Source organism: Halyomorpha halys, unplaced genomic scaffold (assembly GCF_000696795.3).
Source record: "Halyomorpha halys isolate HHAL.00 unplaced genomic scaffold, Hhal_1.1 Scaffold571.1, whole genome shotgun sequence".
NCBI classification, from domain to species: domain Eukaryota; kingdom Metazoa; phylum Arthropoda; class Insecta; order Hemiptera; family Pentatomidae; genus Halyomorpha; species Halyomorpha halys.
In genome coordinates, this window is record NW_027113281.1 from 68,698 (window position 1) to 84,070 (window position 15,373).

The 15,373-nt window shown below is 29.1% G+C and overlaps 1 protein-coding gene across 3 annotated transcripts in view; it reads right to left on the bottom strand.

Moving 5' to 3' along the window:
• Window positions 1-2,281: 2,281 nt before the first annotated feature.
• LOC106684340 (uncharacterized) overlaps window positions 2,282-15,373 on the bottom strand; it is a 34,404-nt gene continuing 21,312 nt past the window's right edge. For all 3 annotated transcript variants that reach the window (XM_014426367.2, XM_014426366.2, XM_014426365.2), the window contains 2 exons: window positions 5,601-5,767; window positions 2,282-5,104 (listed from right to left, as the gene is read on the bottom strand). In XM_014426367.2, coding sequence (XP_014281853.1) covers window positions 4,913-5,104; window positions 5,601-5,767 — 359 coding nt within the window. In that variant the 3' untranslated portion in view covers window positions 2,282-4,912. The remainder of the gene's footprint in view (window positions 5,105-5,600; window positions 5,768-15,373) is intronic.

A 15,373-nucleotide genomic window follows, 5' to 3' on the forward strand; every position in this document is an offset into this window, starting at 1 on the left:
ACTTTAGGTCAAAGGTATCCAAACGTTTTATTGTAAGTGCTCTGACTCCTTCATTGAAGATGGCTACTTTGGGTCAAATATGCTTGAAAATTCTGGGTAATTAATCATTTTCCATAAGCATGTTTGATCATATGAATGGAAATTATGGCTTATGCAAGCTTCATACACGCATAAAATTATTACACGGACAATCAAACATCTTTGTGCAAAATGATTGTGATGGCTTGTCAAGGATGCTTGAACATGTCAGCCACCTTAAATCACAAAGACTCATCATATTCATTTTATTTATTACAATTAAAGTGTTTTACTATGTAAGTCAGATATAGATGTTTAATTGATTGTTAAAAGAAAACATTAGATTATTACTTTGCATGATTTTTATCTTTGAATGCAATCAAAAGTATAGTGGGCCAGAGTTGTGGTGCTCCTGAGCTGTAGTTTGGAAATTATCCAGCTCATCATATCTATCAGTCCAAAGTATGCTTAATGAACTTAGTACACTTTTTTTTAAGTAGTTCATTAACTGAATATTAGAAATAAAAATTTGATATTTAAATTAAATATTTTAGATGTAAAGATAGTTAAGCATAACCTCTTCTCAAAGGATAGGTGAGGCTCTTACAGGAGGTAATGCACAATGACTGGGTAATGACCATATACACAATGACATGAGTGATAACCATATACTATCTATTATAATCAGGATTATATTGATATGTTCTTTGTGAATATCAAGATGACATTGAGGTAAGGTGCATGGATGTCTTAAAGTATGAAACATTCAAGTAATAAGAACATAACTAGACAGCCTACTAATCCTTAACAAGTAAGGGATCTTTACTTATGGTCCTTGAGGGTTCTTATGTTTTTTATCCACCCCCAATTCATCATATATTAACCAGTGTCATTATTGTTTATGTATTCTTAGAAAAAATACATATCAGATTTTTTAAACTCTGATTTGAAGAAAAACTTTATATTTAGTTTAAATTTGCAAACTTAAAACAACTATATCCAGCATGATGTAAAACTGGACTTAGGCCTTCTAGGAATGATTATAGGTACTACTAAAATTACATTTATACCTTTACCAAGAAAAGGCTAAAAAATAACAGCCCAAGTTCGACATTACTATATTGTTCATGAAATATTCCAATTTAAGTTCATAACTCAATATTAACAGCTGATATAAATAATTAATAACTTTTAGGCCATGGTAAAATTCAACATGACATTTAATCCATTGACATTCAGGCAAAATAATTTTATAATTCTGATACAAAAACAGTCAGAAGCACTCCAAACCATGGCATTCTAAATAATAAGAGTTTAATAATTGGCTGAAGATAATAACTGATTTGTCGCCAAACTAATAGATATATGCATTAATTTTAAGGATGCATTAGTATATTACAGCACGGGTCACCTAAAATTTTAAATATTCAGTTGATTGAAATGAGCCTGAGAGATCAGTTTTGTAAATTATAATTTATTTCTTTTTCTGGGTGGTAAGAACCACTATTTATATTTAGTCATAGAATAGTTTCAGGAGTAATTTTGGGACTCATGTCATTTGTTGTTATTCCTACACAATTGATAATCCTAATCATAATATTGACACTGAGCATCAGTATAATCAATATTGCTTTCTTGAGTTGAAACAGAAGGTCAGATTTAATACTATTTATGTTTCACACAACTAAACTGAATAAATAAGAAGAGGAGTATTTGAAAAATTTGTTTTTTCATGAGATAATTTAGTGTTCCAACTACATTTTTATAAATTAAACCATGTACTAATTCTTATTTATGTTTAATACACTTTAACATACATGTAAATACATTTTATAAATTAGAAAAGATACTAATTGTTATAGATATTGAATTTGGATGAATACTATGTTCATAATAAATTTTTTTTTTTTGTCTTCCATCATTGTTAACCTTTTCTGGAGAATAAAAACAAGATACAATGATAAAAGAAATTTATGAGCAAGATCCTATCCAAATTATCTCTGTGGGCTTTTTTTTATTTAAATATTTATTTACAACTGTACATTATAATACATTTAGTAAATCTGATCTAAGTTAAATTGGAGTGTTACAGGCGTGTGGAGAAACTACCCATTATCTTTGTTACTTAAGATGAATTGAATAAGTAAACTTATATAATTAACAGTGAGTTTATAAATCATCAGTTTCAATATAATAAAAATATATATATATTTTATTTTGAATAGGGGTTTTAATCGGGGGGGGGGGGGGGGGGAAGGTTATTTCATTTGTGCACATGAACTCATGATCTCCAAAGCTTTATAAAAGAAAACATTATAATTACTTTATAGTAATAAAAAGATATAGAAAATATATATATATTTTTTAAATATAAATCCTATTAAACCTGACCTGCCCATTTAAACTCAAGGGAGCAATATTGATTACATTGATGCTCAGTGTCAATAAATAATGTTTGATATTATGAAAACTATAATCAATTGTGTAGAAATAAAATGTCAAAGCTTATCAGGAACATAAAAGATACAAATGGAAATTTCGTGACCAAGAAAAAAGAAGTACTGGAAGGTTGGAAGTAGTTCTTACAGAAAAAAAATTATTGTAATAATTTAGGATTTCTAAATCACTGAGTGTCCAGAAGATAGGTGAATGCAGTTAGTTCTGAAATGAATGTTGTAATTTAGGAGGATAGAGAAAAATTAGCAGTTGCTAAAATTTTCAACTGATAAAAGCTCTGAGACAAGATGGTATATGGTTTATTTACAAAATAGGTAAATACTTTTAAATGCTTTTCCAAAGGATTAAGGATCTCTAGGTCAGTAGGCCTATCCTCAGTCATAAACAAGGTATACATAATAATTTTAGAGCAGTGACTCATCTCACCAAAGGAGGAGATGATGGGCGAGCTCATTGGGTTGATGGTCCCAGGGCACCTGGATTAAAACATTGTGGGTTAAATTCCCATCTTAGTTAGTCAATACTTAATTGAGAGATAAATCTTGACATTCCCATTCTGGGGCTGTATAGGTCTTCTGCAGAAGGATTGAAGCAAGAAAATATCCAAAGGATATCGTAAGACTAGATGGTGTGACATTACAACCTTTTCATTTTTATACAGGAGTAAAGCTAGGGAATAGCTTTGGTCCTCTACTTTTAATCCTTCTTATAGATGAGATATAGAAGGTCTATGAAAAGAAATGTCGAGAGCAGGATATTTGAATTAAATCTCAATGCTTCCTCAAGCCATGATCTATGCAAATCTACACAGATCATGCATATTTTATCATACAGTCCTGGATTATGATTTCCAGGATGCTCTCCAGTCATTATTGGCCAAATGGCATGAGGAATTTCAGTTAAGCAGATGGCAAATAAATCTGACTAAAAGTAATGTCAACATGCAATGGAAGAGCCATGAAGGGCTCTATAAAATCAAATAAATAAATAAAACTAAAACAATCATAGGTAAGCAAGTCGCTAAAATTATGATATTTAATCGCTAAAATTATTTAGTGTTTCTTCTACTTCACCTTTATGGATCAGAAAGCACAATAACCCCTGATAGGAATATGATAGGAAGCAGATCACAGCAGCCGAAATAGTATTCTTCCAAAAAATATTTGGCAAGAATACATGGGACTGCACCTGAAATTATATTATTTGTGGGTGTTATTTAGATGTAGCATCCTGGAAGAACGGCAGCTTAAATGATTTGGGCACATTGGCACAATTCTCAAAACCACAGGTAGTTCTTGGAAACTAGACCAGAAGGCAGACACACTTATACCAGACCCAAGTGTATGTACTTTGACTATGTTCGAAAACTGAGGGTAACAAGAGAAAACACCATCTTAAACATGAGAAGAATTACAAAGGCCAGTGGCAGAACAGAGACTGGAGACAAGTGGGCTAGGTGGACTGGGACTGTAACTCCATGCTAAATGTCTCGCAGGAGCATGAGGAATAAGAAGATGAAAAAAAAAATTTGAAGTTCACATTCTTTATTAAAGTTCAATGATCTTTTACAGAAAAATACTTCTTTATTTTTAGTTCTGATAACGTAGCAGTAAATAACAAGTGCTCCAGTTAGACAAATATGTCGCTAATTCTGTTTAATTATTATATTTGGTCATATAGCTTTTTAACAAAATGAAATTTAAAAAAAAAATTTTTATCAATAAGTAAATTGATATCTCAAGCAGATTTAGGATGGTGACAATTGATTAAAGAGAAGAAAAAAAATGTTCGCTGTGAATGAAAACAGACATTAACTAAACAGAGCAAACAATTTTTCTATTTAGGTAACCAAAAGAATGCTGAGTAGGTATCATTAAAGGATTACACCTACAGGTATTCAAAAAAATTTTAAAAGATGCTCTGATATTCATTATCAGTACTGTTCATAATTATTACCATGTTCATTTCGTTGATTAATTAATCTCCTTAAATTGAGATTTTAACTATCATAAATTGTTTAAGTGATATTGATATCATTTTTTATAAATGATATTTATCTAGATAATAGGCATCATGGTAAACAGGATTTCTTTCTTGATCACTATAGATTATTTAACATCCTATTGACTCAAATCAGCTCTATAGGCTCAAACCTTTCATAGTTTCATTGTAATTACGTTAATGAAAATTCATAACTTGAAACATTGTTTAAAAGATTCAGATTATTAATAATTTTTTTCCAGCCATTTTAGCCATTCAAATAACACTGAAAACCCCAAACAGTGTTTCTTGTCCATCAAGAATATCCAAAATTCACTCCAAGTATTACTCCTGTACTCATCACTCACTGGGGAAGGTGAAACAATGCCCTGAGAAGTTATCAAAACTTCTCTACATCGATGAAAAGGAAGCTCTATAGATTTTTGGTTAATGAGGGTTATGTTGCCCTCAGTGGATCTTGTGGGGCCACTGGATTCTCAACTATGTGTACTTGTTCTATCTGAGGACCTAAAGGATTTTCAATGCCATCTATTTGATCTATATCCGGAAAAGGAATGTCAGGCGGGTCTTCAAGCATTTCAGGGCTAAATGGTTTGAGTTTCACATCTTCCAGCTGGGGCCAACTTTCCTAGAATTAAAATTGTAAAAAAAATATAATAATCAATTTAATTTATATTCATTATAAAAATATTTAGTGTATTTTATTTATTATTTCTAAATAATAACTATGGACATACATTTATAAAAATAATTATATAAATGGGGTTAATAACTCATGTACAGTTCATTCATCAGTCTTAATGTAAAAAAAGTTACTGATTACTAACAAAAGTTTGCAATAAAGACAGGAATGCTTTAAGTTTGCACAGAACTATGATCACTAGTATCTTTAGTTTTGACTTTAGAGACACTGATTACTTGGATACTTACCATTTATTCATATTGGCTTATTCAGATTTTTAAACTATAATTGCTTTATCCAGTGCAAGTTCATATGAAATTAAATTTAAATAAAAATTGTTTTGATTTAATCAAGATTCCATATATTGTAAAAAAATGTAACATTCTATTTAATTAGTATAATATTAACTCTTAAATGAATATTAAATGATAAATTTACGAACCGAAGGCATCGGGCCATCAATAAGATTTTCAATTGATCTTGGGCTCGTTGATCCTCCATCTCCTCTTTCCCTTTCCCTTGCCTTAGCTAATAACCTGTTCTCTCTTTCTCGCTCATACTGTCTTGCACTGAAGCTTTTCGTTGAAGAGGTGCTGCTATGTACAGATGCTATAAACAAATGAAACATTCACCATTTTGTTTAAGAGAAATCTTGTACAAAACTTGATGTATGTAGAAGAGATGCAATTTCATACATGCAATAATAAGGCTAATAGTAATTTTTTTTTCAATTTATTTATAGAAGCATTCATAATTTTTTATATTAATATTGGAGAGTTGTAAACTGTGAAATTCTTTAAAACATTCTGTAAGCCATATTTTTCTCTTATCAAAGTAAGCTAGATTTTTAAAATTAATTTTAAAGCCATGTAGCTGGTATATATATATTTATTTATTTATACTAGGTCAATAATATTTATATAAATGCTTATTAGAAAGAATTAGTTGGATATCTTTAATGTAATTGATTTTTATTACTTTTAGGGCCTGCTTTGTTCTAACAAATTAAGTAAAATTAATAATGCTTATATATTCCTAAGATTAATTTGTTTCATCATAAAAATTAAGTATTTTATGTTTTAATTTATACTACAGAGGCGAAACTCTGAAAAAAGCACATGAGATTAAAATGAACTAAATTTATCAGTTATTTTTATAATCTATATTTTTTATATGACATATACAAAGCAAAATTGTTGTGATTATGATTACAACCCAGCTCTTCTACATGCAACAAGCAATATTTTACTAGCTAAGCTTGTGCCTATTAAAATCACTAAAAGTATTTTATTACATAATCTAGCAAATTATACTAATTACATTTTGTAAAGGAATTTGACTTTTTTAATTTATTTTATTTTTTTATCTACTACCTCTAAGCTGATATTAGGTAGTATTTTCACTATTATAAATTAATCAATGCGCTAAGATGGAAACTAAACTATTAAATAAGCCTTTGTCTATTATTCTGTATAATCTAATATATATGAACAAGTAATTTATTATGTACACTATTTATAATGCATTATTGAACAACTGTTAAGTTTAAAACTGTGTTTTATATATTATTGGTTTTTCAATAAATTCTATCTGCCATTTATACTTGAATAGCAGAAATATCTGCTATTCAAGTATAAATTTAGAACAAGTAAAAATTATTTGTAATTTTAATTTATAATTTAATTTATAATCCTGATTAATTTTATATGGTCTGTTTTATTTTTTTTTTTAAACATTTAGATATCACTACTTTGCTTCAATAGACTAAAAAAAAAAATTTATATTTGGCATACTCCACAAATTAAACCTTTGTGACAGTCCTATGAGTTTTGGTACAGTCTGTGATATAGCCCCTATAAAGTTCACCTAGTCTATGGTAATATCTTTGGAATACACACAATTCAATAATTTTTTTTTTGTCAGATGTGCCAATATCAAAGTAAAATAAGGCCATTCCTAGTAAACTCAGCATAGTTTTGAACCTTACTGTCTCAGATTTTCTTCAAATTTCACACAGATACAGTATAGGTAGTGACTTGGAAAAATAGAAAATTTTACTGAGAAATGTCCTCTCATTTATTTTCATTACAGTGCAGCTAAGTCCTCATAAATGGACTAAAAACAGATAACAAGTTTTTGAATTGCTGCGGAAGCTTCCCTAATTTAGCTATAAATATAGAATAGATGTCATTTTACAGTATATTCTATGTCATTTCTTACAATATAGAACACTATATAGATTATGATAAATTAACATTTTTCAAAACCTAATTTAAATTTTTTTATTTTTTTATTTTCATAAAAAGTACACATTTTTAGATTTATTCCTTTTTTCTTTCTGTAACTTCCTTTATTATTATATTTGTTTATACATATTACAGGAAAATGATATATGTATACCAGTGAAATATTGCTTTAGATTGCCTTGTGGCATTATAAGGTTAGTTGCAGGGTCCAATTAAGGTAGTCAAGAACATGTTGCTAACGCCAGTGGATTATTGGAATGGGGAGGGACTTTCCGCTGGATAGGTGTGAGTGTAACGACTCTAGGCTGCAGAGTCCAAAGGCCTTCCCTCATCGAGGGTGTCAACTAAGGGAACAGTGCACTGCCACCTCCCAGGTCTTGATGGAGGGGTCAATTCTTTGAAAGATTCCTGAAACTCTGTAGTCTGTTCAACGTAGTTTTGTATTGGTGTCTCATTAAAGGTGTACCATGGAGCAGGGTTAGCCTGATAATGGCCTTGCAGATCTTTAGTTTCAGTCGCAGGGTAAGTTTTAATGAAGCGAGCAGATGGTGCAGCCTATACAATTTAAGTCAGGTTAGCTTGAGCCTCTTTTTGGCATGAGAATATAAGATGATCTAGCGTCACACCAAGGTAGAGGATGAAATTAGAGATCTTCCACCCCTGTTCATCAACTACAAACCTCTGAGGCAGGGAGCTCTTTTTGCCTTTCTGAAAAGACATGACAATAGCATCAGTCTTATTCAGTTACACCCTGATGCCATCTTTCTTCAAAGCAGCTACAATGGTGGCAGAAGCTTCCTGTGCAAGGATGAGAGCCTGTTTAAGCCTAGAACTTGAGGCATAGACTCCAATATCATCTACATAGGCTCCAACCACTGCTTCTTTAAGCTCTAGGGACACAATCAGCACAGTGAAGATGACGAAGAGCAAGGATCCCAGTACTGAGCCGCAGTTAGCGGGGGCTGGAAACAAGAGTTCTTTCACCAACCCGTATGATGAAAGACCTTCCACTGAGGTAGCTTCTGATCAGTCGGCATAAGGCGGCAGGGAACTTGAACTTCTCCAGTCGGTATAGTAGATTCGCAACGCTTGGCTACTGTCCAATGATATAAAGGCCGCCGCTCTATTCCTCCTCATCTGCTCAATGGTGAACACTCAGAGTTTCGCCAAATGATGTTCACAGGAGACACCCCTCTGGAAACCAGTTTGCTGGTCGGACGCTGTGTTCCCATTGGCATGGCAAAGTACTGACTCAAGCTGCCCATAGGTAGAGAAAATGGGTATGTCGTTAGGAAAGTTTATTCCTTCAATAGTTTGTGTTGATATAAATTATTGGGCTAAACATAAATTTGGGATGGCTAACTAAAACTAAAGCTCCATAAATCCAACTCTTTATTCATATAAATTATAACAGAAATGTTAATACTACATTTAATAAGAAAATAAACATCACCCAGACTTGAACAATGGATTTATTTAATAAGCCAGAAGATATTTTAGGAGATTCTATGATTTTTCAAAGTTTCTGATTTGACAGAAAAGATTTTCACCAATATTTTCAATACAGTTTTAGGATTGAACACAAAGTGTAGGTGTGTTCTATGGATAGCCAATGGTTTATCAAGAAACATTCTCATTCAATATAGCCTTCATGGACTAATCAAGCAAAGACTATGCTGGTAATGTCCTCGGCTGCTCACTCAAAAAGTTGTACTGGGGTAAGGATTTTCATGGGGTTTTGCAAACTGGTAAGAGCTTCCAGTATTTTACAAAACTCCCAACTCTGTTTCCCATGACCATGTGCAGCGACAAAAAGTGCCATTCTACTTCCAATTGAAAATCTTCCTCATGAAAGCATGGGTTTATAAAGTTTTTTTTTGTATGGGGCAGCGAACGAAAAAAAGGAAATCTTTTGGGTGTTTTTTTTTATTTTTTAAATTTGACCATAAGAAAAGTAACATTTTTTTTTAATGTATAACAGCAATTATATTATACATTATGTGTAATTTACAACAACAAAAGCTATTAAAGGAATAAATTTTAAAATAAGTACTTTTTAAGAAAACAAAAATAAAAATTTTAAATTAGGTTTTGAGAAATGGTAACTTATTTTAATCTATATACTGTTGTATTTCATATGAAAGGGCACAGAATATGCTGTAAAATGGCACCTATCCCATATCTCTATCTAAATTAGGGAAGCTTCTGCACTAATTCCAAAACTTGTCATTCTCAGATTTTAGTCCATTTATGAGGACTTAATAGTACTGTAATTAATAACAGAGTGGACATATTACTGTAGGAAATTAGTTTTATTATTTGATATTGTAAATTAAAACATTTATTTGTAACCTAAATACTTTGTAAATATAATTATGAATAAAACAACACAGTAAATGGAAACAGAGCTTCAGACCATTGGGCAGCTAGCTGTACCTAACTTTGCTTGTAGCATCCATTAGTGCAACATCTACTCTTTGTTATAAAAAAGCACTAATCCACAACACATGTCTCAGTAAAATTTCACATTTTTTCCATGACTATACCTATAAAATACCTGTGCAAAAGAAAATTTGGTTTGGCAAGGTTCAAAACTGAGTTGATGTGGAATGACTCAGTAGGGATATGTAATAAAATAAGTGTTAATTGATTCGAAACCAGAAAAATAAAAAAGTGTTGCCACTTTTTTTACCTCTGGGTACATGACAGTTGTTGGGTTTGATCATTGCTCAGGAAGAATAAATTTATAAAGAAAAAACACTTGAAAAAAAATCAAAGCATTTAAATATAAGTTTAAAAAATCATCTCATAGATGTTAAATTGAATTGAAAGGAATTGTACCTCAATTAACAACTACAGCACCTATTTTTCTGGACTTCTAAAACATTTAACACTTTTTTTTTTAATTTTTCAAATATTTTGCAAGATTAGAATTTTTATTTTTGTAAGGAGCAGGTCTTTAGTTAGCTGTAACTTTTGCATACCTAGGAAAAAGGAAAATATTATGTAATAGATAGAATGAGAAAATTAAACATCAAGTCAAATGTATTCGTGCATTCAGGAACATTCAAATACCACTCTTAAGACTAATGCATAGATTAATTCTGATCTATGAGAAAAATTGTGAATACAATGTATCTAGAAAGTTTTTTTTGTCCAGTTAAGAGGAAAACATGTTTTTTGTTAAGCCTTCATCATGGCTTTAACAAAATTCTACCAAGCACTGTTAATAATACAGTTAGGATAAGTACAGTTGTGGATGGCAAACATTGTACTCTGAAATTGCAATTAAAAAATAAAATAAATATCTGGAATGATCCATTAAAATTATTTTATTTTGTATTTTGTACTTAAAATACACTTTATAAAATACTCCCCAGGTCAGGACTAATATATAAAAAGATGACAGTAATATTTATTTATATAAATAACATAAAAGAATCATAACTGGATAATTTTTGTTCACCAACAATATTTAAATGAGATATGATGTTTCTTGTTTTTATTTTTAGAAGGAAATATTGAATTCTTACCATTTAGTTAAATTTTACTCAGAAGCAACAGTCAAATATTATAACACTTAACTATTTGGAAAATTGTTAACCGTTAGATGAACTACACACATCTAGTCAGCATCGAAAATTATTTTATATATTCATTCAGTAGAATTTTTAGTAGAAGTAGATAAATGGCCGAACCCCTGCATTATCATTTGATAATAATAGAATGTCAAATGCCATATTTTCGGCAAAAGCTAAGAAAGGCTAGGATACAACTATAAAGTTTGCAAAATTGAAGAAAATCTGAAACGGTAAGGTTCAAACTGGAAGAGGCTCACGAGATCTCAGCATTCTGGGGAACCACTGCCCTAGACAGGCATTGTACTCAACCAACCCACTCCCCACCCTACCTCTGTTCAGGCTAACCTGATCAAAATAAGACCAAATAAAAATGTAGTTTATATTTAATATTATTGAATTCAGATTTAAATTTATAACATTAAACTATATAATAAAAAAAAAAATTGTTTCTGTAGTTTCCCCAGCTAGAAATAGGGAAGAATGGAATTCCTGGCTGAATGCTCCTCTACGCTGAGAGGCACTAAAGAGTGGAGCTAAGAAAGTAGAACTTTCTGTAATTTGAATATCTTTATTAGTGACTGCACTCCTGACCATCTCCTTCATATTTTGAAAAATACAGTAAATTATTTATACATATTTTTATTTTTAAGATCAATTTACGATTTTTTTTATTGTAATGATAAATAGTTACTGGAGGTGATATATCTCAAGTGATTAAATATGAGATAAATAAGATCGTAAATAATTTTTACCATTATGTTATGTTTATTAATTTTAAAAAGTATTTTGGATTAAGCATAACACAATTTTTATTTTCTGTTTTACCATATCATTTATTCATTATTTTAGTCCATCAATCTGAAATTTTTGTTTTGATAAATAAAGAAATATAGAGTTTAAAAATCAAAAACATAAACTCAGGGAATGATAAACAGGCAACATATAACAGCATATTTAGTTTATAACACATACAAGCAACAGTGAAATATGCAAAATTTACTAGTGATTTTTTAAATATTCTTTGTTAATTAGGAGATCATGCTCTATAATAAGACAAGTTCAACAAAATAAGAAATATCTGGCCCAATTTTTAAAAAAATTGTTTTTAGAAGTTAAAATTTTAAAAGTAAAAATTGTTAATATTGTTTAGTTAGTAAACTCTGTTTTTTGTTGTTTTTCTTAATGATTTATGTATATATATTTTTTCCAATTCTACAATATTTAACATTTAAAAAATAATCTACATTTCTACTTAAGCTTGAAGGCGCCATACATAATTTTTCTACTGATTTTAATTCTTATGTGTAGATTTCATTGCATCTATTTTCTATTCCAGTTCATGATCAGAAATAAATTAAATATTTCCAGTAATAAAAATAATATTTATTATTAAAGTATCCATTACAAAGAAAACAGTACTTTATTTCATAAGAATGGAAGACTTCAGTAATACTTGACTTTAGTGTTGATACCATGTATGAATAGAAGAAAATACATTAAATATATAAACATTCTCTGACACATATGTTTACAGAAACACAGGTTTTATCATTTATTTTCTGTATCAACCAAACTTACAATAGCCCATGAAGTATCTATAAAATATGTTTAATTTTTTATTAGTATTTCTAGGAAGAAGACCCCATTAAAATTAAGCATATTTATCTAAAATTAAATTTAAAAAATACAGATCAATATTATTAAAAACAATACATTTTTCCTTAATAAACATACTAAATGTGAGTATATTTATAGAAGATCATTTCATCCAATGTGAACTCTTACGAATAATACCAAATATACTTGCAGCATAATATTTAAAAATTCCTCAAACAATTGCTGATTGTAACTTTGATTTTTATTATAATGAAAGGTAAGACACATCATTAATTTGTTACTAGTGCTATTTCTTGAATTTAATAAAGAAATCCAATAAAGAATAAAGAAATCTAATAAAGAATAAAGCAATTTAATAAAAATCATCTTAAAACAAGTGGATTTAATAAAATATTGGTAGCAAAGGATCTATTATTACCAAGTGAAATATATTTATATTTAGGTAATGGCAGAAAGAAATGCCAAAAATTTAACTAAATAAAATGTTCTCACCTCCTAGCATCAGAGGTAAAAGACAGTGTTTTCCATTACAATCTGGGCAGAAGTTAAGAACCCAAATACCACAAGAGGGTATAGGAGAAGTAATTCCATGTATTCATATAAATACAATGAGCATATTTTTCTTAATTATTATTATTCTAACAATATTAGAATTACTCACATTAGGCATTAGCAAGTGGATCAGACTGAACAGCATTATAATTGAGGTCATTGTTTTAATCATGTTTAATCAAATTTTGATGAGATAAAGAGAATCCTTTACTTAAGCAATTTTATTGCTTGTAAAGTTGGTGAAAATATATTTAGCACCACTGTGAAGTAAGCCATCAAAATATAAACTTAACCCTCTGATGCTGCTATAGTGACAAGACTGTTTTACTTGCTTTAGCTTTTTTGTAAAAATTGATTCAAATATTACAGCAACAATAATTTTTGTTACTAATATATTTATTTTTTGATTATGTACATACCTCTAACAAATATATTGCTAGAGTTATTTGTGTACAATATGAGTTACTAGGCTATAGTTCAAAGAGTTAATATCCTGTATTACTTTGACTTTGAGTGGTTAGAAATTAAAAACACTTATTATAAAATAAAGGAAATTTTATTTATGATATTTTGAATAACTTTTTTATGGCTGTTAATTTAAAAAAAAATATGTTTCTGATTTCTTTCAAGTACAAGTTTTTTTATTGCCTAACTCTCTCTAGAAATACTTTGTAAATGAAAAATTAAAAAGGGTGGAATACAACATTGAATTTACTCGGAAAAACTAATTTTAAGTTTAACCATCCCTAAACAATTATTTCAAAGATTTACAAACTGTACTAATTAGACATGTTATGGGGTCCGGTGCGTCCAAGTGTCACTACTTATCATGAACATGATTAAAATGAACGACAATTACCCCAGTCAGTAAATCTAATACTTTAAAACATTTTATCTACTTGTAAATGTTTTTATGCTACATACATTTATTATATATTTAAGATTTACTTAATTTTTCATGGTCATTCAGGTATACACTCACATATATATACATATATCATATTCAAGTGTATATACATAAAAAAATGTGAAGTTGAAATAATGAAAAATGTGATAAATCTGTCTGTATCATGAACTGGATGTTTTCAATGTTAATAAACAGCAATCCTATCTATTATCTACTTTAGTGTTAAAATGTTAATAAAGTGTAATGCTGGCTAATGTTTTGCTAAAAATTGCTGGCCTCACCGCGACCACCTTGCTGTCCTCATGAACCTGTCTTCAATAAATTTTTCTCCACCCTTCACATCTCAAAAAAAATAATATATATGTTCTTAAATAGGTATCCCCATTCAATACATCATATCATTCAGACTAGACTTTGTTCATGTTTATACTTTTGAAAATGTAGTAAAAAATTAGATAAAAGTTTCAATCATAAAAATAATTAAATTAAACTTATTTATTCAAGAATATTTGTCATTTTAAAAATTTAAGCAAGAGTAGAAATTCGAAACAAAATGCACATTCAACTAATTGATAGTTTTCATGTAAAATCATTTACAATGTTTATATAATATTTTTCCATTAAACTACTTGTCAGATAAAGCAAGTTTTTACCTGATAAATTAAGCTCTTTTCAAGATAAATAAACCTTTCTTTTAAAATTAACAATTTCACGAGTCTAATTATCTGTTTATTTCACTTTTTTACATATTTATTTTATATATTGTTAAAAATGAGATATGTTTTAATTTTATACTGTATTTTTTTTTAAATACATTATTTTATCATTTTATAAATGAAAAAAAAAATGTTCTGCTACAGCCCAAGACTACACTCAACCACTAGATTTTTTCAGTTAAGGGTTGTCACTTACAAATACAACATAAAATTCAAATATGGTATCATTATTTTACTTTAAAATTTTTTATCACTAATTATGAACACTAGTATACACTAGATTGGACCTACCATAAGAAAGTTTCAACAGCGGGGCCATTTAATTTTTCTGAACAATTTTTAACTTGTCTGTTTAAATTGAAAAATTTATTTTGTCTGATAAACTTGAATAAAAAATTGACTCAAAAAAGTTATATTTATAAAAATCTCAAAAGGTTCGTATTCTTTAGTGACTATAAGAAACATATTATGTTGTTATAAGATTAAGAAAATAAATAAATAAATATTTAATATTATATCAATAATATCAAAATATTAATAAATGTTTGTGTTTACATGTAATATAAAATTTATCAGTCAAATTAAAATACAATTTG